At 48.6% G+C, this 27,645-nt stretch overlaps 1 protein-coding gene across 2 annotated transcripts in view; it reads right to left on the reverse strand.

Annotated features, from left to right (window-relative positions):
- LOC309549199 (uncharacterized protein) overlaps window positions 1–27,645 on the reverse strand; it is a 146,375-nt gene that overhangs the window by 79,158 nt on the left and 39,572 nt on the right. For both annotated transcript variants that reach the window (XM_082249316.1, XM_082249315.1), the window contains exons 2-3: window positions 8,586–8,664; window positions 2,109–2,590 (exon numbers count right to left, since the gene is read on the reverse strand). In XM_082249316.1, the coding sequence (XP_082105442.1) occupies window positions 2,109–2,590; window positions 8,586–8,664 (561 nt within the window). The remainder of the gene's footprint in view (window positions 1–2,108; window positions 2,591–8,585; window positions 8,665–27,645) is intronic.

The following is a 27,645-nucleotide window of genomic DNA, read 5'->3' on the forward strand; positions in this document are numbered from 1 at the left end:
CCCTTTCAGTGCAGAATGACCAGCGTGCCCCCTTTCAATGCAGAGTGACCAGCGTGCCCCCTTTCAATGCAGAGAGACCAGCGTGCCCCCTTTCAATGCAGAGAGACAAACGTGCCCCCTTTCAGTGCAGAATGACCAGCGTGCCCCCTTTCAATGCAGAGAGACCAGCGTGCCCCCTTTCAATGCAGAATGACCAACGTGCCCCCTTTCAGTGCAGAATGACCAGTGTGCCCCCTTTCAATGCAGAGAGACCAGCGTGCCCCCTTTCAATGCAGAATGACCAGCGTGCCCAGTTCAATGCAGAATGACCGGCGTGCCCCCTTTCAATGCAGAATGACCAGCGTGCCCCCTTTCAATGCCGGATGACCAGCATTGCTCCTTTCAATGCAGAGAGACCAGCGTGCCCCCTTTCAGTGCAGAATGACCAGCGTGCCCCCTTTCAGTGCAGAATGACCAGCGTGCCCCCTTTCAGTGCAGAATGACCAGCGTGCCCCCTTTCAATGCAGACAGACCAGCGTGCCCCCTTCCGTACAGACAGACCAGCGTGCCCCCTTCCGTGCAGACAGACCAGCGTGCCCCCTTCAGTGCAGACAGACCAGCGTGCCCCCTTCAATGCAGACAGACCAGCGTGCCCCCTTCAATGCAGAGAGACTTACCTGCAGCGGCGGCTTCTCCTCAGTTCTCCGCGTCTCTTTGAGTCCTCCCACCTCCTCCTCGGCCAACGGCATGCTTTCGTCTTTTGGCCAATCAGGAAGCGGGTCTCAAACCCGCTTCCTGATTGGCCAGGAGGAGGATCCGTGTGACAATAGCAAATTTTCATTCGCTATTGTCACACAATGGGTGGGCTCGGGGCGCAGAGCAGTGCGCCCTGGGTCCACCCTTTTTTGAAGCCTATTCGAGCCTCTGGCTCTAATCAGGTGATTAAAAAAAAAACACTCTGTGGCAGCGCCAGGCTGCTGACTCACTCGCTGCTAAGCTGACTGAGCAGTGAGGAGAGGCAGCATAGGCGGGGCTTGGCTTGCAACGCCACCCCACCCTACACCAATGGACAGGTGAGGCACAGTACAGCCCTGCCCCGACCTGCCATTTTCAGCCATAGGGCGGCCGTGCTGGACATCTCCCAGCCTAAAGATGGAGGCAGCCGCAGGCAGTGTGTGAACTGTGTATGTCAGAGTCAGACAGACAGAGTGACACTGCGGATGCGCCCCCCCAAATGTTGTGCCCGGTGCGACTGGCCCCCCCTGCACCCCCCACGCTACGCCACTGTATCTATCTATCTATCTATCTATCTATCTATCTAATATCTATCTATCTATCTATGTGTGTGATAAATAATATATATATATATATTTTTTTTTCTTTTTTTCCTTCTATTGGTTGAACTAGATGGACTTGTGTCTTTTTTTATTAATATATTATTTATTATATTTCATATAATATTATATTTATATATTATTTTTTTTATTACTATACTAATTATGTAACTATTTATTTTTTATTTATTTCAGGTTCTTATATAGCGCTGTCAATTTACGCAGCGCTTTACATATATATTGCACATTCACATCAGTCCCTGCCCTCAAGGAGCTTACAATCTAAGATCCCGAACTCGCATTCATACATACACATACTAGGGCCAATTTAGATAGGAGCCAATTAACCTACCAGCATGTCTTTGGAAGGTGGGAGGAAACCGGAGTACCCGGAGGAAACCCATGCAAGCACCAGGGAGAACATGCAAACTCCAGGTAGGTGGTGTTGTGGCTGGGATTTGAACCAGCAACCCTGTTGCTGCTGCTAGGGGATGACTGTCAGCGCCATCTCCTGGCCAAAGTGCTGTATATTTTACTGAAACATCTCAATTTTGGCCAGTAGATAGAGCTGATGGTTATAGGAAGTCATAGTATTGGAGAAAATAGAGGGGAAATTCGTGCAGCCTGGACGAATATATGTGACATTTGTTTAACGAATGTTTAATAGGTTGCATTTAAATGTACAGTTTTACTAACACATCACACATTGTTTTCACAAAGAGGTGCCCAGACTAGGCGGCAACCCTCAGTACATGGACAACTTTTAGGCTCGGTTCTGCAATAAGTTGGACCTACCTGTTGCATCTTTTCCAGGTCCAGGCTGGGTCTGCTATACTTGTCTCCAAAACCTTGTCTGTGTCTCTTGCAGGGCATCCCTTGGTCGAATGGTGACCCCATACTTGTGAATATAAGCGGGCGGGAGGCTGGGTTTCGGCTCAGGGGTTGTAGTCTCTTAGGCGGGGAAGCGCTGAATAGGATGGGGCTGGACTCGGCGCGGAGGCCCTCGGTCTGCTCAACAGGCCTGAAGGACATGGTGCACAAGTGCTTCACCTCCTCGTCACTGGACGATGTGTTGTCGCTGTGGCAGCTCAGCCGGCTGACCTGGGACCATTCACGTTTCTTGGCGGCGAATTCCCTGCTGATGCGTTCAAGCTCTTCTTCCGAACTGTGGCGGTCCAGGCCGGCGTGGAAGAGGGAGCGCACCTTGCAGCACTGGTTCTCTTGGTTCTGCAGCTGATTGGTGGCCAAGGGGGTCAAGATGCAATTTCGTCTTCTCTCTGGCAGAAAGGAGAGATGGGAGATAGAGATCAGTTCACGAGACCGTCACCCGACTCGGGGCAAGGCGCCGCGCCATTATAAACACACCAACCAATCACCGCCTTCTGCAGACGTGATTCTTAAGGACTCCCCTGAAAAACCACTTGCCAACCGCCATAGGTGTGCACAGTCTATTGCATTAGGGGTGCACCTCAAACACATACATGTGTATATATACCTTATACAGTAGGGCAGAGGATGAGGTCAGTAGGGCAGTGGACGGTGTCAGTAGGGCAGTGGACGGTGTCAGTAGGGCAGTGGACGGTGTCAGTAGGGCAGTGGATGGTGTCAGTAGGGCAGTGGACGGTGTCAGTAGGGCAGTGGACGGTGTCAGTAGGGCAATGGACGGTGTCAGTAGAGCAGTGGACGGTGTCAGTAGGGCAGTGGACGGTGTCAGTAGGGCAGTGGACGGTGTCAGTAGGGCAGTGGACGGTGTCAGTAGAGCAGTGGACGGTGTCAGTAGAGCAGTGGATGGTGTCAGTAGAGCAGTGGATAGTGTCAGTAGGGCAGTGGACGGTGTCAGTAGAGCAGTGGATGGTGTCAGTAGAGCAGTGGATAGTGTCAGTAGGGCAGTGGACGGTGTCAGTAGAGCAGTGGACGGCGTAAGGAGAGCAGTGGATGGTGTCAGTAGGGCAGTGGATGGTGTCAGTAGGGCAGTGGATGGTGTCAGTAGGGCAGTGGACGGTGTCAGTAGGGCAGTGGATGGTGTCAGTAGAGCAGTGGATGGTGTCAGTAGAGCAGTGGATGGCGTCAGTAGAGCAGTGGATGGTGTCGGAAGGGCAGTGGATGGTGTTGGTAGAGCATTGGATGGTGTCGGTAGAGCATTGGATGGTGTCGGTAGGGCAGTGGATGGTGTCGGTAGGGCAGGGAACGGTGTTGGTAGGGCAGGGAACGGTGTCAGCTCAGTTGGGCAGTGGACGGTGTCAGTAGGGCAGAGGATGGTGTCGGTAGGGCAGTGAACGGTGTCAGTAGAGCAGTGGAAAGTGTCGGTAGAGCAGTGGACAGTGTCAGTAGGAAAGAGGATGGCGTCGGTAGGGCAGTGCGCGGTGTCAGTAGAGCAGTGAACAGTGTCGGTAGTTTTTATTTTTTATTATATAAATATTTTTTTTTTTACAATTATTTTTTTTATTATTTTTTTACAATTTTTTTAAATTATTTTTTACAATTTTTTTTTTTTATTTTATTTTTTTTTTTAGGAGCCATGTTAGGGGGCTTTGCTGAAATATCAGGGGTTTAAATGGGGAATCTGCGCCACACAGGGTGATTAGGATACGCCCAGGCACACCTGGCACACCCTGTGCTCATGCAATACCTACATACACATTGCGGCCTGCAAGTGGTTTACCAAGGTTATGGTTGAATCTATCAGCCATAACCCTGGTATTTTTTTTTTTTTTTTCATTCAGCCAAGGATTGGCTTTCTCATGAAAGCAGTACGAGTGGCCAATTAGCTGCTGGATCACTTTCAGAAGCAGCATTAGGGGTTGTCGACGCACCCCACCCCCCCCCCCCCCCCACCCCGCCGGAAAAAGGTCAGACTGGTTGCACAGCTGGCCATAGAGTTTACTGGAGACCAGATTGGAGCGACAACATGACATCACATATAGTCTAAAAGTGAACAATCTTTTTTTTTTAAAAAAAAACAAAATATCAATTGTTTTCATTTTATCTTTACCTTTAACGGTAGGAGGAGAGATTTGGGGTCTTATAGATGTCAGAGCTCTCCATAAAGAGGTCCTGTCGTATTTCTATTACAAGGAATGTTTACATTCCTTGTAATAGAAATACAGTATCTCACAAAAGTAAGTACACCCTCACATTTTTGTAAATATTTTATTCTATCTTTTCATGTGACAACACTGAAGAAATGACACTTTGCTACAATGTAAAGTAGTGAGTGTACAGCTTGTATAACAGTGTAAATTTACTGTCCCCTCAAAATAACTCAACACACAGCCATTAATGTCTAAACCGCTGGCAACAAAAGTGAGTACACCCCTAAGTGATAATGTCCAAATTGTGTCAATATTTTGTGTGGCCACCATTATTTTCCAGCACTGCTCTAATCCTCTTGGGCATGGAGTTCACCAGAGCTTCACAGGTTGTCACTGGAGTCCTCTTCCACTCCTCCATGATGACATCACAGAGCTGGTGGATGTTAGAGACCTTGCGCTCCTCCACCTTCTGTTTGAGGATCCCCCACAGATGCTCAATAGGGTTTAGGTCTGGAGACATGCTTGGCCAGTCCATCACCTTTACCCTCAGTTTCTTAGCAAGGCAGTGGTCATCTTGGAGGTGTTTGGGGTCGTTATGTTGGAATACTGCCCTGCGGCCCAGTCTCTGAAGGGAGGGGATCATGTTCTGCTTCAGTATGTCACAGTACATGTTGGCATTCATGGTTCCCTCAATGAACTGTAGCTCCCCAGTGCCGGCAGCCCCAGACCATGACACTCCCACCACCATGCGTGACTGTAGGAAGACACACTTGTCTTTGTAGTCCTCACCTGGTTGCCCCTACACACACCTGACACCATCTGAAGCAAAAAATTGTATCTTGGTCTCATCAGAGCACAGGAGATGGTTCCAGTAATCCATGGCCTTAGTCTGCTTGTCTTCAGCAAACTGTTTGCGGGCTTTCTTGTGCATCATCTTTAGAAGAGGCTTCCTTCTGGGATGACAGCCATGCAGACCAATTTGATGCAGTGTGCGGCGTATGGTCTGAGCACTGACAGGCTGACCCCCCACCCCTTCAACCTCTGCAGCAATGCTGGCAGCACTCATACATCTATTTCCCAAAGACAACCTCTGGATATGACGCTGAGCACGGCACTCAACTTCTTTGGTCGATCATGGTGAGGCCTGTTCTGAGTGGAACCTGTCCTGTTAAACCGCTGTATGGTCTTGGCCACCGTGCTGCAGCTCAGTTTCAGGGTCTTGGCAATCTTCTTATAGCCTAGGCCATCTTTATGTAGAGCAACAATTCTTTTTTTCAGATCCTCAGAGAGTTCTTTGCCATGAGGTGCCATGTTGAACTTCCAGTGACCAGTATGAGAGAGTGAGAGCGATAACACCAAATTTAACACACCTGCTCCCCAATCACAGCTGAGACCTTGTAACACTAACGAGTCACATGACACCGGGGAGGGAAAATGGCTAATTGGACCCAATTTGGACATTGTCACTTAGGGGTGCAGAGGGGGTTGTTAATCAGTTTCAGCTGCTTTGGTGTTAATGAAATTAACAACAGGTGCACTAGATTGGCAACAATGAGACACCCTCCAAAAACAGAAATGGTTTTGGTGGAGGCCTCTGTCATTTTTTTCCCTACTCATCTTTTCTGACTGTTTGTCACTAGTTTTGCATTTGGCTGGGGTCAGTGTCACTACTGGCAGCATGAGGCCATACCTGGACCCTATAGAGGGGGGTCAGTGTCACTACTGGTAGTATGAGGCCATACCTGGACCCCATAGAGGGGGTCGGTGTCACTGCTGGTAGTATGAGGTCATACCTGGACCCTATAGAGGGGGTTGGTGTCACTGCTGGTAGCATGAGGCCATACCTGGAAACTATAGAGGTTGCACAGGCAGTCCAACTCCTCCAGGATGGCACATCAATACGTCCCATTGCCAGAAGGTTTGCTGTGTCCCCCAGCACAGTCTCAGGAGCATGGAGGAGATTCCAGGAGACAGGCAGTTACTCTAGGAGAGATGGACAGGGCCGTAGAAGGTCCTTAACCCATCAGCAGGACCGGTATCTGCTCCTTTGTGCAAGGAGGAACAGGATGAGCTCTGCCAGAGCCCTACAAAATGACCTCCAGCAGTCCACCGTGGAGCTCGATTGGCATTTGCCATTGAACACAAGAATTGGCAGCTCCACCACTGGCACCCTGTGCTTTTCACAGATGAGAGGAGGTTCACCCCAAGCACATGTGAGACGGGAAAGGGTCTGGAGAAGCCATGAAGAATGTTATGCTGCCTGTAACATCGTTCACCAGTTTGGTGGTGGTCAGTGATGGTCTGGGGAGACATATCCATGGAGGGACACACAGACCTCTACAGGCCAGACAATGGGACCCTGACTGCCATTAGGTATCGGGATGAAATCCTTGGACCCATTGTCAGACCCTATGCTGGTGCAGTGAGTCCTGGGTTCCTCCTGGTGCACAACAATGCCGGCCTCATGTGGTGAGAGTATGCAGCCAGTTCCTGGAGGATGAAGGAATTTATGCCATTGAATGGCCCCCACGCTCGTCTGACCTAAATCCAATAGAACACCTCTGGGACATTCTGTTTCCGTCCATCCGACCCCGCCAGGTTGCACCTCAGTCTGTTCAGGAGCTCAGTGATGCCCTGGTCCAGATGTGGGAGGAAATACCCCAGGACACCATCCGTCATCTCATTAGGAGCGCCCCAATGTTTTCAGGCATGCATACAAACGCATGGGGGCCATACAACCTACTGAGGACCATTCTGAGGTCCTACAATGACATTTCAGCAAAATGGACTCGCCCGCTGCATCATTTTTTTCACTTTGATTTTCGGGGTGTCTTTAAATTCAGCCCTCTGTAGGGTGACATCCTTTCCTTCCTAACACATTACCCAGTCCATACCAGTATAGATCCCAACACATTACCCAGTCCATACCAGTATAGATCCTAACACATTACCCAGTCCATACCAGTACAGATCCTAACACATTACCCAGTCCATACCAGTATAGATCCTAACACATTACCCAGTCCATACCAGTATAGATCCTAACACATTACCCAGTCCATACCAGTATAGATCCTAACACATTATCCAGTTCATACCAGTATAGATCCTAACACATTACCCAGTCCATACCAGTGTAGATCCTAACACATTACCCAGTCCATACCAGTATAGATCCTAACACATTACCCAGTCCATACCAGTATAGTTCCTAACACATTACCCAGTTCATACCAGTATAGATCCTAACACATTACCCAGTTCATACCAGTATAGATCCTAACACATTACCCAGTTCATACCAGTATAGATCCTAACACATTACCCAGTCCATACCAGTATAGATCCTAACACATTACCCAGTCCATACCAGTATAGATCCTAACACATTACCCCATCCATAGCAGTATAGATCCTAACACATTACCCAGTCCATACCACTATAGATCCTAACACATTACCCAGTCCATACCAGTATAGATCCTAACACATTACCCAGTTCATACCAGTATATATCCTAACACATTACCCAGTCCATACCAGTATAGATCCTAACACATTATCCAGTCCATACCAGTATAGATCCTAACACATTACCCAGTCCATACCAGTATAGATCCTAACACATTACCCAGTCCTTACCAGTATAGATCGGGGACCCCGAAATGACATCACCTGCAATTTCCGGGTAAACAACTAGAAGCTGCCTGGGGTTTGCTGAGCCCTGCCTTGGCGTGTCGCGTGATGTGACGGTGCATGGGGAGCCCTGTGTGCGGTTCAGCTGGACAGGAGAAAGGTGAGCCAGGAATGGGACTGTCGGTGCTGTTTGGACGGAGATACTTACTTACTATATTAAAAATAAAAAAGGAAACGTTTGCCTCAATATCTCCCTTATATTGCTAATTGCATATTGTACTTGTTTATAGCCAAGATACTAAAATTTGCACTTGAAACTGTAATTTTGTAACTTTTTGAGAAATGTCAGTAAAACTTGGCTGTGCCAGTAAATTTTGTGTGTCGTGTCAGTAAATTTCAATCTGATAGGTTGGCAACACGGCTCCCAGGGGTATTCACAGCCCACACGGAGGTGTCATACAAATCATTTCAGACTTTATCGTATCCCTCTGCTGCAGTGCATTGTGGGAAAGGCAGCCTGATTTTTTTTTTTTTTTATGCCATCAATGTAGATTTTATGGCCGACAAATCAAATGGCGCCATGTCAGAAGCGTCTTTTCCTAACCTTTGTCAATCTGGGCAAGTTCCTGGTTTTCACCTTCAGAATCATCACTGTCATCCTCATCGCTCGGGGGGTATGAAATCTGGAAGACAAAAAAACAAAATATATTTTACATTTACTACTATATAGAATATTCATTTTACCATTCATGGCATTCTGTACCCCCGAGGAGCTTACACTCTAATCTCCCACCCCCACAGTCACACACTATTATTACACAGCTTTGACATATACCACAGTGCTGTACAGAGATCACTGAGCCAGTCACATCAGTCTCTGTACCAGAGGAGCTTACACTCTAATGTTCCCTCCCCCACAGTCACACACCATTATTATTATACATTTACAGTGCATTGGGAAAGTATTCGTCCCCCTTGAACTTTTCGACCATTTGCCACATTTCAGGCTTCAAACATAAAGATATAAAACTGTAATTTTTTGTGAAGAATCAACAACAAGTGGGACACAATCATGAAGTGGAACGAAATTTATTGGATATTTCAAACTTTAACAAATAAAAAACTGAAAAATTGGGCGTGCAAAATTATTCAGCCCCCTTACTTTCAGTGCAGCAAACTCTCTCCAGAAGTTCAGTGAGGATCTCTGAATGATCCAATGTTGACCTAAATGACTAATGATGATAAATAGAATCCACCTGTGTGTAATCAAGTCTCCGTATAAATGCACCTGCACTGTGATAGTCTCAGAGGTCCGTTTAAAGCGCAGAGAGCATCATGAAGAACAAGGAACACACCAGGCAGGTCCGAGATACTGTTGTGGAGAAGTTTAAAGCCGGATTTGGATACAAAAAGATTTCCCAAGCTTTAAACATCCCAAGGAGCTCTGTGCAAGAGATAATATTGAAATGGAAGGAGTATCAGACCACTGCAAATCTACAAAGACCTGGCCGTCCCTCTAAACTTTCAGCTCATACAAGGAGAAGACTGATCAGAGATGCAGCCAAGAGGCCCATGATCACTCTGGATGAACTGCAGAGATCTACAGCTGAGGTGGGAGACTCTGTCCATAGGACAACAATCAGTCGTATACTGCACAAATCTGCCCTTTATGGAAGAGTGGCAAGAAGAAAGCCATTTCTTAAAGATATCCATAAAAAGTGTTGTTTAAAGTTTGCCACAAGCCACCTGGGAGACACACCAAACATGTGGAAGAAGGTGCTCTGGTCAGATGAAACCAAAACAGTGGCGTAGCGTGGGTTGTCAGCACCCGGGGCAAGGCAAGTAATTTGCGCCCCCTAACCCGTGGGATTTTAGCACTTGAGTCTCTTCCATTAGATTAGTTAAAGAAACCCTTACCCCCTAAGCACATGTATTGTTTATTATGAAAATACTGATGTATTTAAAGTAAAATGCATCTAAATACAAGTTTGAATGACCAGCGTGCCCCCTTTCAATGCAGAGTGACCAGCGTGCCCCCTTTCAATGCAGAGTGACCAGCGTGCCCCCTTTCAATGCAGAGAGACCAACGTGCCCCCTTTCAGTGCAGAATGACCAGCGTGCCCCCTTTCAATGCAGAGAGACCAGCGTGCCCCCTTTCAATGCAGAATGACCAACGTGCCCCCTTTCAGTGCAGAATGACCAGCGTGCCCCCTTTCAATGCAGAGAGACCAGCGTGCCCCCTTTCAATGCAGAATGACCAGTGTGCCCAGTTCAATGCAGAATGACCGGCGTGCCCCCTTTCAATGCAGAATGACCAGCGTGCCCCCTTTCAATGCAGAATGACCAGCGTGCCCCCTTTCAATGCAGAGAGACCAGCGTGCCCCCTTTCAATGCAGAGAGACCAACGTGCCCCCTTTCAGTGCAGAATGACCAGCGTGCCCCCTTTCAATGCAGAGAGACCAGCGTGCCCCCTTTCAATGCAGAATGACCAACGTGCCCCCTTTCAGTGCAGAATGACCAGCGTGCCCCCTTTCAATGCAGAGAGACCAGCGTGCCCCCTTTCAATGCAGAATGACCAGTGTGCCCAGTTCAATGCAGAATGACCGGCGTGCCCCCTTTCAATGCAGAATGACCAGCGTGCCCCCTTTCAATGCAGGATGACCAGCGTTGCTCCTTTCAATGCAGAGAGACCAGCGTGCCCCCTTTCAGTGCAGAATGACCAGCGTGCCCCCTTTCAGTGCAGAATGACCAGCGTGCCCCCTTTCAGTGCAGAATGACCAGCGTGCCCCCTTTCAGTGCAGAATGACCAGCGTGCCCCCTTTCAGTGCAGAATGACCAGCGTGCCCCCTTTCAGTGCAGAATGACCAGCGTGCCCCCTTTCAATGCAGACAGACCAGCGTGCCCCCTTCCGTGCAGACAGACCAGCGTGCCCCCTTCCGTGCAGACAGACCAGCGTGCCCCCTTCCGTGCAGACAGACCAGCGTGCCCCCTTCAGTGCAGACAGACCAGCGTGCCCCCTTCAATGCAGACAGACCAGCGTGCCCCCTTCAATGCAGAGAGACTTACCTGCAGCGGCGGCTTCTCCTCAGTTCTCTGCATCTCTTTGAGTCCTCCCGCCTCCTCCTCGGCCAACGGCATGCTTTCGCCTTTCGGCCAATCAGGAAATGGGTCAAACCCGCTTCCTGATTGGCCAGGAGGAGGATCCGTGTGACAATAGCAAATTTTCATTCGCTATTGTCACACAATGGGTGGGCTCGGGGCGCAGAGCAGTGCGCCCTGGGTCCACCCTTTTTTGAAGCCTATTAGAGCCTCTGGCTCTAATCAGGTGATTAAAAAAAAAAACACTCTGTGGCAGCGCCAGGCTGCTGACTCACTCGCTGCTAAGCTGACTGAGCAGTGAGGAGAGGCGGCATAGGCGGGGCTTGGCTTGCAACGCCACCCCACCCTACACCAATGGACAGGTGAGGCACAGTACAGCCCTGCCCCGACCTGCCATTTTCAGCCATAGGGCGGCCGTGCTGGACATCTCCCAGCCTAAAGATGGAGGCAGCCGCAGACAGTGTGTGAACTGTGTATGTCAGAGTCAGACAGACAGAGTGACACTGCGGATGCGCCCTCCCAAATGTTGTGCCCGGTGCGACTGGCCCCCCCTGCACCCCCCACGCTACGCCACTGAACCAAAATCAAACTTTTTGGCAACAATGCAAAACGTTATGTTTGGCGTAAAAGCAACACAGCTCATCACCCTGAACACACCATCCCCACTGTCACACATGGTGGTGGCAGAATCATGGTTTGGGCCTGCTTTTCTTCAGCAGGGACAGGGAAGATGGTTAAAATTGATGGGAAGATGGATGGAGCCAAATACAGGAAGAAAACCTGATGGAGTCTGCAAAAGACCTGAGACTGGGACGGAGATTTGTCTTCCAACAAGACAATGATCCAAAACATAAAGCAAAATCTACAATGGAATGGTTCACAAATAAACATATCCAGGTGTTAGAATGGCCAAGTCAAAGTCCAGACCTGAATCCAATCGAGAATCTGTGGAAAGAACTGAAAACTGCTGTTCACAAACGCTCTCCATCCAACCTCACTGAGCTCGAGCTGTTTTGCAAGGAGGAATGGGCAAAAATTTCAGTCTCTCGATGTGCAAAACTGATAGAGACATACCCCAAGCGACTTACAGCTGTAATCACAGCAAAAGGTGGCGCTACAAAGTATTAACTTAAGGGGGCTGAACAATTTTGCACGCCCAATTTTTCAGTTTTTTATTTCTTAAAAAAGTTTGAAATATCCAATAAATTTCATTCCACTTCATGATTGTGTCCCACTTGTTGTTGATTCTTCACAAAAAATTACAGTTTTATATCTTTATGTTTGAAGCCTGAAATGTGGCAAAAGGTCGCAAAGTTCAAGGGGGCCGAATACTTTCGCAAGGCACTGTATATAGTTCTGACATATACCGCAGTGCTGTACAGAGATCACTGAGCCAGTCCCATCAGTCTCTGTACCAGAGGAGCTTACACTCTAATATCTGAAGGGGAGGTCAGGGGTCAGCTGATGTTTGTATTCAGTGGAAGTTCTCCAGCTCTCATTACATAAAAGGTGAAATGACCTTACTAGAATATTTGTGCCGATTGCCAAACCCAACGAATAGATTACTTATTACCCGGTCTGGAAGATTCCTGGAAAGATCAGTAAAACCATTAAAACGATTTCTGGAAAAGCAAATATCCGGACCTTTCCAAAGCTGCTGAGACTGACCCTGAATTGTTCAAACGTATCTAAAGCCAAACCCAGATTTATGTTTTTATTTTCTATAGACTGGCACAGATTAGAACCCCCGCTCGTTCTTTCTTCCTGTTGTCACCAAAATCTGAATTCAGGGAGATTTCCCTTCTTTCACTGGGGAGGGGGAGCCAAAAACTCTCTTTTTTTTTTTTTTTTTCAAAGCAGAAATTTAGCCAGAAAAAAAAATATGAAAAAATGAAGAGCTGATTATACAAAAAGATAAAATAATAAAACCAGCTTTTGCTGCAACATGCCCCCCGCAGTACCTGTTTCTGCCACTAGATATCCTCAGTCTGATGGCCACCATCATTTCACCCACTTTCTAAGTCCAGACTGTCCTGAACCCGCCCCCTAGCCTGTGATTGGACAGTGAAAAGAGAAGCAGCACAGTGATGAGCTCACCTGTCACTCTGATCTCTCCAACTATCAGCATGCTTCTAGCAGCATATGGAGCTGATTGGTTCCTTTTGCTGTTTTTCCCTTTCAAACTCCAGCCCTGCTGCACAGGGGACTGCATGAAGTAGAAACCAGTTCACATTAAGGTACCTATCACTGCTTAATGATATATTCATGGTTACTGTGCCCATTATGAGGGGTTCCCACCATCCCTGTGCTGAGTTCCCGGGTCTGTACACCTGTTATGCCCATTATGAGAGGTTCCCACCATCCCTGTGCTGAGTTCACGGGTCTGTACACCTGCTGTGCCCATTATGAGGGGTTCCCACCATCCCTGTGCTGAGTTCCCGGGTCTGTACACCCGCTGTGCCCATTATGAGGGGTTCCCACCATCCCTGTGCTGAGTTCCCGGGTCTGTACACCCGCTGTGCCCATTATGAGGGGTTCCCACCATCCCTGTGCTGAGTTCCTGGGTCTGTACACCTGCTGTGCCCATTATGAGGGGTTCCCTCCATCCCTGTGCTGAGTTCCCGGGTCTGTACACCCGCTGTGCCCATTATGAGGGGTTCCCACCATCCCTGTGCTGAGTTCCTGGGTCTGTACACCTGCTGTGCCCATTATGAGGGGTTCCCACCATCCCTGTGCTGAGTTCCCGGGTCTGTACACCCGCTGTGCCCATTATGAGGGGTTCCCACCATCCCTGTGCTGAGTTCCTGGGTCTGTACACCTGCTGTGCCCATTATGAGGGGTTCCCTCCATCCCTGTGCTGAGTTCCCGGGTCTGTACACCCGCTGTGCCCATTATGAGGGGTTCCCACCATCCCTGTGCTGAGTTCCCGGGTCTGTACACCTGCTGTGCCCATTATGAGGGGTTCCCACCATCCCTGTGCTGAGTTCCTGGGTCTGTACACCTGCTGTGCCCATTATGAGGGGTTCCCACCATCCCTGTGCTGAGTTCCCGAGTCTGTACACCTGCTGTGCCCATTATGAGGGGTTCCCACCATCCCTGTGCTGAGTTCCCGGGTCTGTACACCTGCTGTGCCCATTATGAGGGGTTCCCACCATCCCTGTGCTGAGTTCCCGGGTCTGTACACCTGCTGTGCCCATTATGAGGGGTTCCCCCCATCCCTGTGCTGAGTTCCCGAGTCTGTACACATTGCTGTGCCCATTATGAGGGGTTCCCACCATCCCTGTGCTGAGTTCCCGAGTCTGTACACCTGCTGTGCCCATTATGAGGGGTTCCCCCCATCCCTGTGCTGGAAGGTTTGGACACACAAAGGCAGACAAGAACACTCAAACCTTTCAGGTGGACGGGAACAGAGCCAGGAATTCGATCGATAAGCTCTCACTGTTGGAATATCCGGGACACAAGAAGTCAGAGACCAGCTTACTTTTTTATTTTTTTGGACTAAACCTTTAAGTGGTTAAAAAAATAGAACAAGTCAAACAAGTGGCAACAAAGAAAGAAATCAATCTGAATAAAGTGAAAAAAGAACAATTTGTTTGAACGCCGGTCACATGGTTGGGGACAGGAGAACCAGCTCTGACCAGTTCGTAGAAGGAGCTTTGGTGAGAAAGGTATGGAATCGCGGAGCCGAGGATTCTGGGATCAGCTGTCTCTCAGGAGCGCAGCCAAGTTTCTCTTCTCAGATTTCGCGGTATGGAGGACCGAGGCGGCTCATCTGTTCAACATGCAGGAAAGACACCTGGGGAGGATTACATAAGAGCTGCGCTAAACTCCAATGTTATCCCATCCAACATAATAAATGATCAGAATAATAGAATGTAAAAGGTCCAATCCAACCATTTCACCATAATAAAATACACTATATAGCCAAAAATGTATGGACACCACACCTGACCTTCACATCTACTACACGGCTAAGTCCAGGTAAAGCCCCTCCAAATGATGGCGCTCAAGTGTCTCCAGTGAAGGGTCCTGGTAATCCTCCATCATACAAAGAGATTGGAGACAATCATGGGGGGGGGGCATCATTTTAAGGTCACCCATGCTCTGCCCCTTTTTGCCCCCCATAGGTCCCCCTTTAGAACAGGTCAGGCCAGGGTCCCCATAGATCCCCTTTAGAGCAGGGTCCCCATAGATCCCTTTTAGAGCAGGGTCCCCATAGATCCCTCTTTAGCCTTAGTTTTTCACCTATATTCCCCGTGCTACCAGGTTTTCCTGCACCACCGTGTACTCCAGGCACTCCCTGCAAAAAATATATATATAGCCAATATGAACCCATTTAGAGCAGGCCAGGATCCCCATAGATCCCCTTTAGGGCAGGCCAGGGTCCCCATAGATCCCCCTTTAGAGTAGGCCAGGCCAGGGTCCCCCATAGATCCCCCTTTAGAGCAGGGCCCCCATATATTCCCCTCTTAGAGCAGGCCAGGAAGTTTCCGGGGGGGGGGGGCACTTGCTCCTCCTTGCGGACGCCCATGTAGTCTATTGTGCTCTTCCAACCTTGTGGTAACAGTTCGGTGAAGACCCTTTTCTGTTCCAGCATGACTGCGCCCCCCCTGTGTACAAAGTCAGCTCCATAAAGACATGGTGTGACCAGTTTGGTGCGGAGGAACTCCAGTGTTCTGCACAGAGCCCTGACCTCAACCCTACTTTTGGAAGACCTTTGGTATAAGGTCTTCTAATCCAACATCAGTACCTGCCCTTATCCCTAGCATGAAGTCTTCTTATCCCAAAGGTGTGCAGTAGGTTTGAGGTCCTGGAGGAACTTAAGTGTCCTGCACAGAGTCCTGACCTCATCCCTACTGAACACCTTTGGGATGAATTGGAACACTGATTGGGAGCCAGGTCTTCTCACCCAACATCTGTACCTAACCTCACAAAATGATCACAAGTTCAGACAGACACCCTTCAAAAACTTGTGGAAAGTCTTTCCGGAAGAGTGAAGCGGGCTTCATAAAGAAATGGATGTCCAGTTTGGTGTGGAGGAACTCCATTGTCCTGCACAGAGCCCTGACCTCAACTCTTCTGAACATTTTTGGGATGAATGAGAATGCTGATTGTGAGTCAGGTTTTTTGTTTTCTTGGCACCCTGCATGGGGCCGACCTGTGAGCCAGCACCTCTCATCCAACATCAATACCCGACCTCACAAACGGGCACAAATTCCCACAGACACCCTTAAAATAACATTTGAGCCAATTGTGCTCTTCCCACCTTGTGGTAACAGTTTGGCGAAGACCCTTTCTGTTTCCACCATGACTGCACCCCCACTGTGTACAAAGCCAGACAGAATTTGTGCCCATCGGTAAGGACACATACTGATGTTGGATGAGAAGACTTGGCTCACGATTACCATTCCAATTGATCCCAAAGCTGATCAGTAGGGTTGAGGTCAGAGCTCTGTGCAGAACACTCCAATTTCTCCACACCAAACTGGTCACACCATGTCTTTATGGAGCTGGCTTTGTACACAGGGGGGGGGGGGGGGGGCACAGTCATGCTGGAACAGAAAAAGATCCTCATCAAACTGTTACGACAATGTTTTAAGAGCGCAATCGTCTCCATTGTTGTCGGTGTGTCTGTGGGACTTTGTGCCCATTTGTGCGGTCAGGTACTGATGTTGGATGAGAAGACCTGGCTCACCATCAGAGATCCAATTCATCCCAAAGGCGTTCAGTAGGGTTGAGTTCGGGGCTCTGTACAGGACACTGGAGTTTCTCCACACCAAATTGGTCACACCATGTCTTTATGGAGCTGGCTTTGTACATGGGGGGGGGGGGGGCGCAGTCATGCTGGAACCAGAAAGGGTCTTCACCAAACTGTTACCACAAGGTTGGAAGAGCACAATTGTCTCAAATGTTATTGGAGGGCGTCTGTGGGAATTTGTGCCCATTTGTGAGGTCGGGTATGGATGTTGGATGAGAGGTGCTGGCTCACAGGTCGGCCCGATGCCCAAAACTTTTGGTAATACAGGGTATTCATTGCAGACCGTTCAGCTGCTCTGGGGCCCCTCACTCTTTACTGCTTAGCGATTTCTATAGGTAGCAGTAGCACTTATTGGCAAATAATAATGTAATAATATAAATCCAGATCTAGTTCTCTACGATGTAGGAGAGCAACTATTGTGTCTCTTGTGGACTTATTAAAGTGGGGGCCGGGGAAGGGGGGCCTTAGTAGGGATCGACCGATTATAGGCAAAGCCGATATATCAGGGGGCCGATATGCACTTTCCCCGATATATCGGAATTGGCCCCTGAGGTTACCGATATTTCGGGAAAGTGCTGTACCGGAGTGATGGCTGCAGCTAGAGGCATCCCCCTGGTACCGGCGTCCATAGCCGACAGTTGGCTGTCTTGTAATGACTAAAGATGCAGCTGAGAAGCCGCTCGGCTGTTACTACAAGGAGTGGGAGGGGACTTCCCCCCCCCCCCTCCCGCCGCCTTCCTCGGTTCGCCTGGGTCTCCCGTCCCACCGGGAGACCCGGGCAACCAGCCTGCACGGCCGCCGAAGAGAAGACCCGATCTAAGCTGCATTCGGCTCTGATGGGGTCTCCATGTAAAAAACCCGGAAGTGATGTCATGACACTTCCGGGTACTCGGCGGCAAATTAAAAAAATGACAGCATTCAAAACAGCCAAACTTGGCGTTTTGAATGCTTTTAAGTGCAGAGGAGGGGTTTGGGATTGGGGATCCCTCCACCAGAGTACCTGTGAAAAAAATGATTTTACATGCCCGAAAATATCGTCCGATACCGATATCCGATGACCAAAATATACATATCGGTATCGGCAATAAAAAAACGATATCGGCCGATCACTAGGCCTTAGGGCTCCATTTACATACTGGCGTATCGAATGGCGGGCAGAATCGCCGCAATTCTGCCCGTGATCCCGAGTCACTGCAAATGGCCGGATGCCCATATGAATTCTGTGATTTGCAATGGCACCCCAAACGCTGCCCGATTTTGCAGCGAATGTCGCCTGACGAATCGTATTAAAATCACACAAACAGGATCGCGGGATGCTTGTCGCCCCAAAAAGGTACAAGAACTTCTTTTAGGCGACAGTCGTCCCACCATTCTGTTTGTGCAATTTTACCGCGATTCCTCGGGCGACAATCGCGCCAAAAATCGGATTGCAGGCAGAATCTCCGCGATTCTGCCGTGATCCCGAGTCACTGCAAATCGCCGGATGCCCGTGCGACTCCTGTGACTTGCAAGGGCACCCCAAACGCAGCGTGATTTTGCCACGATTGTCGTCTGACGAATCGCAATAAAATCGCGCAAACAGAATCATAGGATGCTTGTCGCCCCAAAAAGGTACAAGAACTTCTTTTGGGCGCGGCATTTGGGGTGCCATTGCAAGTCACAGGAATCGCACGGGCGTCCCGCGATTTGCAATGACTCGCGATTCTGCCCGCGATCCGATACGCCAGTATGTGAACGGAGCCTAACGGTTGTGTCATGGGACCCCATCGCACTGGATAGACAGACAGAGAAAACTGTAGGCAGGATTCCCTTTCTAGCGCAAAGTTAGGATTACAAACTTTACTCAGATTTCACTTTTAACCGATTTAATGTCAGTTGACAGCTGACTGGACTATAACTGTCATTTTGCTGTCTCTTCCCCTCCCCCGCCATGTGACTGTAATCTGGTCAGATCTCTCAGCGATGTGTTTACCGATGTCGTGTCGTTCCATTCGACCACAAAAATCTAATCTAGGGGGCGCTGTGAAGATCCCCATCTGAGTATCGGTCACATTTATCAGACAGATTATTCCTCTATCAGATGGCAGTTGATCGATCGGGTCCACACTAAAGCTTTTCTACTGGAAACAAAATGGTCTCGTGGTCCAGACAGACTTTAGCGAGAAGCTGGACGTGTGAGCAGTCTGGTCATCTCCTGGTGGGTGGCGGTTGCACCAATGTTCCTATTTAGTGAATGGAGACGGTTTGGGATTATATCTCCCCTTCAAAAAAAATTCAAGGCACAGCATTTTTTACCAAATAATATATTTTTATTCTAATTTATCCTTTCCTTTTTGCTTAATAGGATATGGAGCCCCCCAGTGTGCTTTGCACTATAGGCAGATGCCTCATAGTTCCATAGTTGGTATGGCTGGAAAAAAAAAAAAACACACCAGTCCATCCAGTTCAACCTGTGGTGTGTGAGTGCATTATGTTTATGTCAATAGTACATGCTCGCTATTTGTCACACAGATATTTTCCTACTCCATGTAAACGCATGTCCACTGCTCCTTTTTCAGATGGTTCAGGTGATCTCATGTCTATTGGAGTCTCCCATCCTCACTAATAAATTGGAATAGACCAAATCCTAATTTCTGTTGCCCCCTTCCCTGAGATGAGCACCATTGCCTCCAATGCCCCCTTCCCCAAGATGAGCACCGTTGCCTTTACTTCCCCCTTCCCCAGGATAAGCACCATTGAATCTACTGCTCCTTCCTCAATATAAGCACCATTGCCTCTACTGCCCCCTTTCCAAATATGAGCACCATTGCCTCTACTGCCCCCTTCCCCAAGGCAAGCACCATTGCCTCTACTGCCCCCTTCCCCAATATAAGCACCATTGCCTCTACTGCCCCCTTCCCCAATATAAGCACTATTGCCTCTTCTGGCCCCTTCTCCAATATAAGCACCATTGCCTCTACTGCCCCCTGCCCCAAGACAAGCACCATTACCTCTACTACCCCCTTCCCCAGGACAAGCACCATTTCCTCTACTGCCCCCTTCCCCAATATAAGCACTATTGCCTCTTCTGGCCCCTTCCCCAATATAAGCACCATTGCCTCTACTGGCCCCTTTCCAAATATGAGCACCATTGCCTCTACTGCCCCCTTCCCCAGGACGAGCACCATTTCCTCTATTGCCCCCTTCCCCAATATAAGCACCATTTCCTCTACTGCCCCCTTCCCCAATATAAGCACCATTGCCTCTACTGCCCCCTTCCCCAATATAAGCACCATTGCCTCTACTGCCCCCTTCCCCAGGACAAGCACCAAATCCTAATTTCTGTTGCCCCCTTCCCTGAGATGAGCACCATTGCCTCCAATGCCCCCTTCCCCAAGATGAGCACCGTTGCCTTTACTTCCCCCTTCCCCAGGATAAGCACCATTTCCTCTACTGCCCCCTTCCCCAATATAAGCACCATTTCCTCTACTGCCCCCTTCCCCAATATAAGCACTGTTGCCTCTACTGCCCCCTTCCCCAAGACAAGCAGCATTACCTCTACTGCCCCCTTCCCCAAGACAAGCAGCATTACCTCTACTGCCCCCTTCCCCAAGACAAGCAGCATTACCTCTACTGCCCCCTTTCCCAGGACAAGCACCATTGCCTCTACTGCCCACTTCCCCAATATAAGCACTATTGCCTCTTCTGGCCCCTTCCCCAATATAAGCACCATTGCCTCTACTGCCCCCTTCCCCAATATAAGCACCCTTGCATCTACTGCTCCTTCCCCAATATAAGCACCCTTGCCTCTACTGCCCCCTTCCCCAAGAAAAGCACCATTAGATCTACTGCCCCCTTCCCCTAGAAAAATACCATTGCTTCTACTGCCCCCTTGCCTAGGACAAGAACTGTTGCCTCTGCTTCCACCTTCCCCAAGGCTACCACCAATGCATCTACTGCACCCTTTCCCTAGATGAGGATCATTGCCTCTACTGCTTCCTTCCCCAAGACAGGCACCATTGCATCTACTGCCCCCTTCCTAAAGATGAGCACAATTGGCAATACTGCCCCCTTCCTCAAGTGGAGCAAAACTTCCTCTACTGCCCCCTTCCCTGGAGACTAGCACTATTGCCTCTATTGCCCCCTTCCCTGGAGACTAGCACTATTGCCTCTACTGCCCCTTTCTCCAAGACTAGCACCATTGCCTCTACTGCCCCCTTCCCTAAGATGAAAACCGTTGCATCTACTGTCCCCTTCCAAAAGATGAGCACCGTTGACTCTACTGCCCCTTTCCCAAAATGGAGCACCGCTGCCCCCTTCCTCTGAGACTAGAACTATTGCCTCTTCTGCCCCTTTCCTCAAGAAAAGCACCACTGCCTCTATTGCTCCCTTCCCCAAGACGAACACCATTGCATCTACTGCCCCCTTCCCAAAGATTAGCACAATTGGCATTACTGCTCCCTTCCCCAAGTGGAGCAACACTGCCTCTACTGCCCCCTTCCCCGGAGAATACCACTATTGCCTCTAATGCCCCTTTCTCCAAGACAAGCACCATTGCCTCTACTGCCCCCTTCCCTAAGATGAATAGCATTGCATCTACTGTCCCCTTCCAAAAGATGAGCATCATTGGCTCTACTGCCCTCTTCCCCAAATGGAGCACCACTGCCTCTACTGCCCCCTTCCTCTGAGACAAGAACTATTGCCTCTTCTACCCCTTTTCCCAAGACAAGCACCATTGTCTCGATTGCTCCCTTCCCAAAGGCGAACACCATGGCCTCTACTACTCCCTTCACTGAGTCGAGCACCACTGGCTCTTCAGCCCCCTTCCCCTAGACAAGTACCATTGGCTCTACTGCCCCCTTCCCCTAGAGAAGTGCCTTTGCCCCTACTGCCCCCTTCCCCTAGACAAGTACCATTGCCTCTATCGCACATTCCACAAGACGAACATTATTGCATCTACTGCCCCTTTCACTGAGACCAGCACCACTGGCTCTACTGCCCCCTTTCCCTAGAGAAGTACCACTGGCTCTACTGCCCCCTTCCCCTAGAGAAGTACCACTGGCTCTACTGCCCCCTTTCCCTAGAGAAGTACCACTGGCTCTACTGCCCCCTTTCCCTAGAGAAGTACCACTGGCTCTACTGCCCCCTTCCCCTAGAGAAGTACCAATGCCTTTACTGCCCCCTTCCCCCAAGATGAGCCCCTTCGCCTTTAGCGCTTTCTTCCCTGAGACAAGCACCATTGTCTTCACTGCTCACCCCCTCCCCCAACTCCTTTCCATCAACATATATATATATATATGAGTATTTATGGACCTTCTGGATAATACTATCACCTGGTGTCATCCAATCAGCTATGGGAGGCTCAGCTAGGGGAGGATCTCTTCCACCTCCAATTCCATCGTCTCATCAATACCAAAGTATCAGCTCAGGTGAACTCCGCCCTGTCTCATATATGAAATGGAAATTGCACAATCACAGCCCATCCCCCGGACAGATCAGATCAATAGAGCTCAGGTAGACGGGTCAGGTGAGGGTAATGAGAGCGATGAGACGGCAGGCGTTGTCAATCACCATATGTATAGACCGAGGTCAGAGGAGGACGGGGAGGCCGGGCCTCATACCTCACTGTCCTATGTAGAATATAGGGGCAGGACTAGAAGAACGCCATAAAGACTTGTAAACCGTTACATTGTATATCATATCATTGTTTATCATTACATTGTATATCATATCATTGTTTATCATTACATTGTATATCAGAAGATTTGTATCTTTCTGGATGGAGGCGTACACTGCATGTGATATATTGCTGTAATCATAATCCTAAATCTTCCCCCCCTCCTCTTCAGTCTTGCACAGTTGTACCAGCTCTGCACACCGAGCTTCCCACAATGTGCATTAGAAGATTATCCTGACCCCCCAATCCTCAGCCTGACCCCTAGTCCTCAACCTAACCCCCGATCCTAAACCTGACCCTCGATCCTCAACCTGACCCCTTGTCCTCAACCTGACCCTCAATCCTCAGCCTGACCCCCAATCCTCAAACTGACCCCCAATCCTCAAACTGACCCCCAATCCTCAAACTGACCCCCAATCCTCAGCATGACCCCCAATCCTCAGCATGACCCCTAGTCCTCAACCTAACCCCCGATCCTAAACCTGACCCTCGATCCTCAACCTGACCCCTAGTCCTCAACCTGACCCCCAAGCCTCAGCCTGACCCCCAATCCTCAAACTGACCCCTAGTCATCAACCTGACCTCCGATCCTCAACCTGACCCTCGACCCTCAACCTGACCCCCGATCCTCAACCTGACCCCCAATCCTCAACCTGACCCCTAGTCATCAACCTGACCCCTAGTCATCAACCTGACCCCCAATCCTCAGCCTGACCCCCAATCCTCAACCTAACACCCAATCTTCAATCTATCCTCTAATTCTCAACCTAACCCCCAATCTGCAACCTGACCCCCAATCCTCAAACTGAGCCCCGATCCTCAACCTAACCCCCAATCTTCAATCTAACCCCCAATCCTCAGGTTAACCCCTAATCCTAACTCCTACCCATAAAACAAAGCACCACCCTTAACCTTTCGTTTAGCCCCCCCCCCCACAATCTCAGCCTGTTTTCTGTTTCTCTATGGGTCCCCTTTAAAGTGGAAGTCCAGCCTAACAACTTAAATTCTCCCCTGCAACTATTAATGTGGGCGGAGTTCAGCCTTATGTGTCAAAATAAAAAAAATCCCAGTTTTTCTCCCTTTATTCTGCAGTATTCAGTGATGTCACATGACTTCAATTCCTCTTCCTGCTGAGTCCAAGAGCAGCAAGTGGGTGTGGTTACTGAAAGCCAGTGATATCACTTGCAGGGAGGGGAACTGTTCCAGTGTAGCCAGTGGGCGTATACAGAATGGGAGGAGCCGATTATAGGTTCCTGCCCACTGTTCTCTCATCAGTAAGGATGCATTGCACATCCTAATTCATGAGAAAATGAAGAAATAATTCAGGAAGGGGGGGAGGGGCACATACACAGTATAGCTGTGCTGGGGGGAGGGGCACATATACAGTATAGCTGTGCTGGGCTTTGAATGAAGGAGGAGAAGGGAGCTGGGGGGGGGGGGCTGTAAGTGTAGCTGTAAGTGCTCGGGGGAGGGGGGGGGGAGCCCGGCTCACAGTCTACAATGATCATAGTACAGGCAACTGCACTAAGTCTACATTTCCACCAGTGCGACTAATCAATGGCACCCGTTCCCATCTATGCAACTTTGGAAATCAGCGACATTGACAAAGGTACCTGCACTACCTTGATGCAACTTTTGATACAACTTTGATCCAGAGAGTGTAAAGATGGATCAAAGTCACACTCTAAATCGCAATAGTGGAAACGTAGACTAAAGCTCCGTATCCACTAGTGCGACTTATCATGCAACTTTGGACACACAAAGACGCATGACAAGTCACAGCCCATTGATTTCAATGGCACCCATTCCCATCTATGCAACTTTGAAAAAAAGGTACTTTCACTACTTTGATGCAACTTTGATCCAGAGAGTGTAAAGTTGGATCAAAGTCGCATCAAAGTCACACTCTAAATCACAATAGTGGAAACGTAGACTAAAGCTTGGACAGAATTTTATAGTAGCAGCGCTAAACAACCTGTGAATAATTATTAAAGTCAACATCCACAAATACAAATGATACAATATAGGTGTTCAACATCGTTACCCAACAAAATGTGATGAAATAAAAATGATACAGTGTATTAAACTAAAAATCAAAAAATCGAAATAAATATAAAAAATGTCCATTAGTCCTTTCCGTGCCAAATGAGGATCCCTGTGCTCATTACTGACAGTACAGAGGTGTGCGGTGTTCACATTGGCAGACCGCTGTTCTGTCTCCACGGGGAGCCATCGTGGGTGCCTGGCGGACATTGCGGCCCGCTGATTGGCTTCCCCCTGTGGCCAATCACACGCGCGCCCCCACTAGCTGTCCCGCAAAACAACGTGCAGGTACGTCGTTTCGTGGGACAGAGCCGACCTGCCGCTGTATAAGTATGGCGGCTGGTCGGCAAGTGGTTACAAGTGCCCTCAGACCGGTGTTCTATCAGAAAACCCTACCCCGTCAGATTTCCCTACCTACGTCATTTCCGGAGCAGGCTCGTCATGCACCAGCTGTAGCTGCGTCACACATCCTACTGCGCATGCGCGGAATAGGTAGGGAATTTTGATAACATCGTAAGGGGTGAGGCACAAGTCCTACTGCGCATGAGCGGGCGCATGCGCACCAACGGATCGGGCAGCAGCATCTCTTATAACAAACATACATCCGATCTCCATGGCACACACTGCGCCGAGCTGACAATGGGGCAATCCTATTCCCTACCCACACGCGCACGCCCACTGTCTCATTGTCGGCTTGGCGCAGTGTGGGGCATGGAGATCAGATTGTCGGGTCAGTGCAGTGTCGGCTCGGCGCAGTGTCGGGTCAGTGCAGTGTGGGGCATGGAGATCGGATTGTCGGGTCAGTGCAGTGTCGGCTCGGCGCAGTGTCGGGTCAGTGCAGTGTGGGGCATGGAGATCGGATTGTCGGGTCAGTGCAGTGTGGGCTCGGCGCAGTGTGGGGCATGGAGATCGGATTGTCGGGGTAAAGTGCAGTGTCGGGTCGGTGCAGTGTGGGGCATGGAGATCGGATGGATGTTTGTTATAAGAGATCTCACCGCCCGACCCGTTGGTGCGCATGCGAAGGCGCATGCACACTAGGACTTTTGCCTGACCCCTTACGATGTTATCAAAATTCCCTACCTATTCTGCGCATGCCCAATAGGACGTGTGACGCGGCTACAAGCTGCTGCATGACGAATCCACAGCTGATATCAACCGGAAATGACGTAGGTAGGGAAATCTGATAGAACACCGGCACAAAGTCTGTCCAGCTATCCACATAAGCCTGTGTAACCGTCTCCCCATTTAATGGAGCTGGCATGCATGTCAAACCTCCATTTCAATGCATCGAAGTGTTTTTTTCCAAAAAGAAATTCCGTTTGAAATATTCCTGTGCAAATACCATGTGACATAAAAAATTGCAATGACTGCCATTTTATTCCCTAGGGTCTCTGCTAAAAAAGATAAATGAAAAATAAATAAAATTATATATATAGTAATAATATATATATATATATATATATATATATATATATATATATATATATATATATATATATATATATATAAATAATATATAGTAATAATATATATAATAAATAATAATATAAATATATATATATATATATATATATATATATATATATATATATATATATATATATATATATATATATACACACACACATATAAAATAAATATTAATATATAGTAATATATATATATATATATATATATATATATATATATATAGCTTGGGTGTTCTAACTAATTTTCTAGCAAAAATAATTATGATTTTTACATGTCGGAGAGGAGTGCAAGAATAGGCCCGGTGTGGAAGTGGTTAAGGGATGGTTCACAATCACCAGAGTCACCCGATGCAGTCGCATCGCAGGAGCAAGGCGATTTGTCTCGTGTTCTATGGCTTCAGTTCAAGTCACGCAGGATGCGTTTCATTTTTGCGCAGCGTATTTCGATACCGCAGCGCACTGCAGCGAATAAGAATGACCCAAGCCTGGAAATAAAGGAAGCATTGCATTTTATCGCTGCGCACATTCAGCAGGTGTTATTTACTGGTAATAATGCGCCCTTCATCTTTCCCTCACTAGGGACGAAGGTCTCTCCAATTTAGCGCAGCGCCCGCAGTGCGTGCATGGCTACCGCTCAGGAATGCTTTTATGGGTGGGTTCAGTACGGTGAATAGGGGGAGGAGGGGAGGGGGGATTTCCTAGATTGCGCGCTGCGCTCCCACAATTAGCAATGGAGCCACTTGCGTCACGCAGACAAGTTTCCAACTTTCCCCTCAGATTCACGGTTCACAGAGTGCAGAACCCGAGCAACTGCCAAATGACGGGGCAAATGAGTCCTCTGTGACAAAGCTCCTTTGTACATAGAAAATGGTTCGGCAAGCCAAAAAACCGCCAGCGCACCAAAGCGGTAATCGCATCAGCACCCGGAACATCATTTTATAAAATCAGAAAACTACAGGCAGAGCAGGGACATGGTCATTAATACTGTATCCTCGCAGCACCGGCGTCTCGGGTTCAATCTCCAACATCTGCATGGAGTTTGTATGTTCTTAGCCTTTTTCTAACACTTGTTGCTCACAGGTTAAAATCAGCATTTTTTGCTAGAAAATTACTTAGAACCCCCAAACTATATACAGTAAAACCTTGGTTTGAGAGTAACTTGGTTTAAGAGCGCTTTGCAAGACATGCAAAATTTTCAAATAAATTTTGACTTGATATACAAGCGATGTCTTGATATACAAGTAGCCTCAAGTCACAGCTGAGTATAAAAGAAAAGAGAGGCGCCTCTAAGTGTAGCAATATGGTTAAATTTAATGAAGGTACAACATTTAGCAACTCACATGGTTGATGATTGGAACAGGCACATCTAAGTATGCAGGCATCCAGGGTAAAGCTGTCCACATAGACCATCCTCCGCACCGCCATCTATGTCATCCTTTCCATGCTAAAAATCAAAAAACGTGCTGCGCCAGAAGTGCACAAAAATAATAAGTGATTAATGAATCAACAAGTGTTATCAACAAAATATAGTGTCCATCATATGTGCTCTGATGAAACATAAATGTTCATATAAAGTGCTCCAAAGTAATGATTAGTATATCCAGGTGATGACAGGACAGCCTCAATCCCTTGTGAATCA

This window comes from Pelophylax lessonae, assembly GCF_965119305.1.
Source record: "Pelophylax lessonae genome assembly, chromosome: 3".
In the NCBI taxonomy this organism is placed as follows: Eukaryota; Metazoa; Chordata; class Amphibia; order Anura; family Ranidae; genus Pelophylax; species Pelophylax lessonae.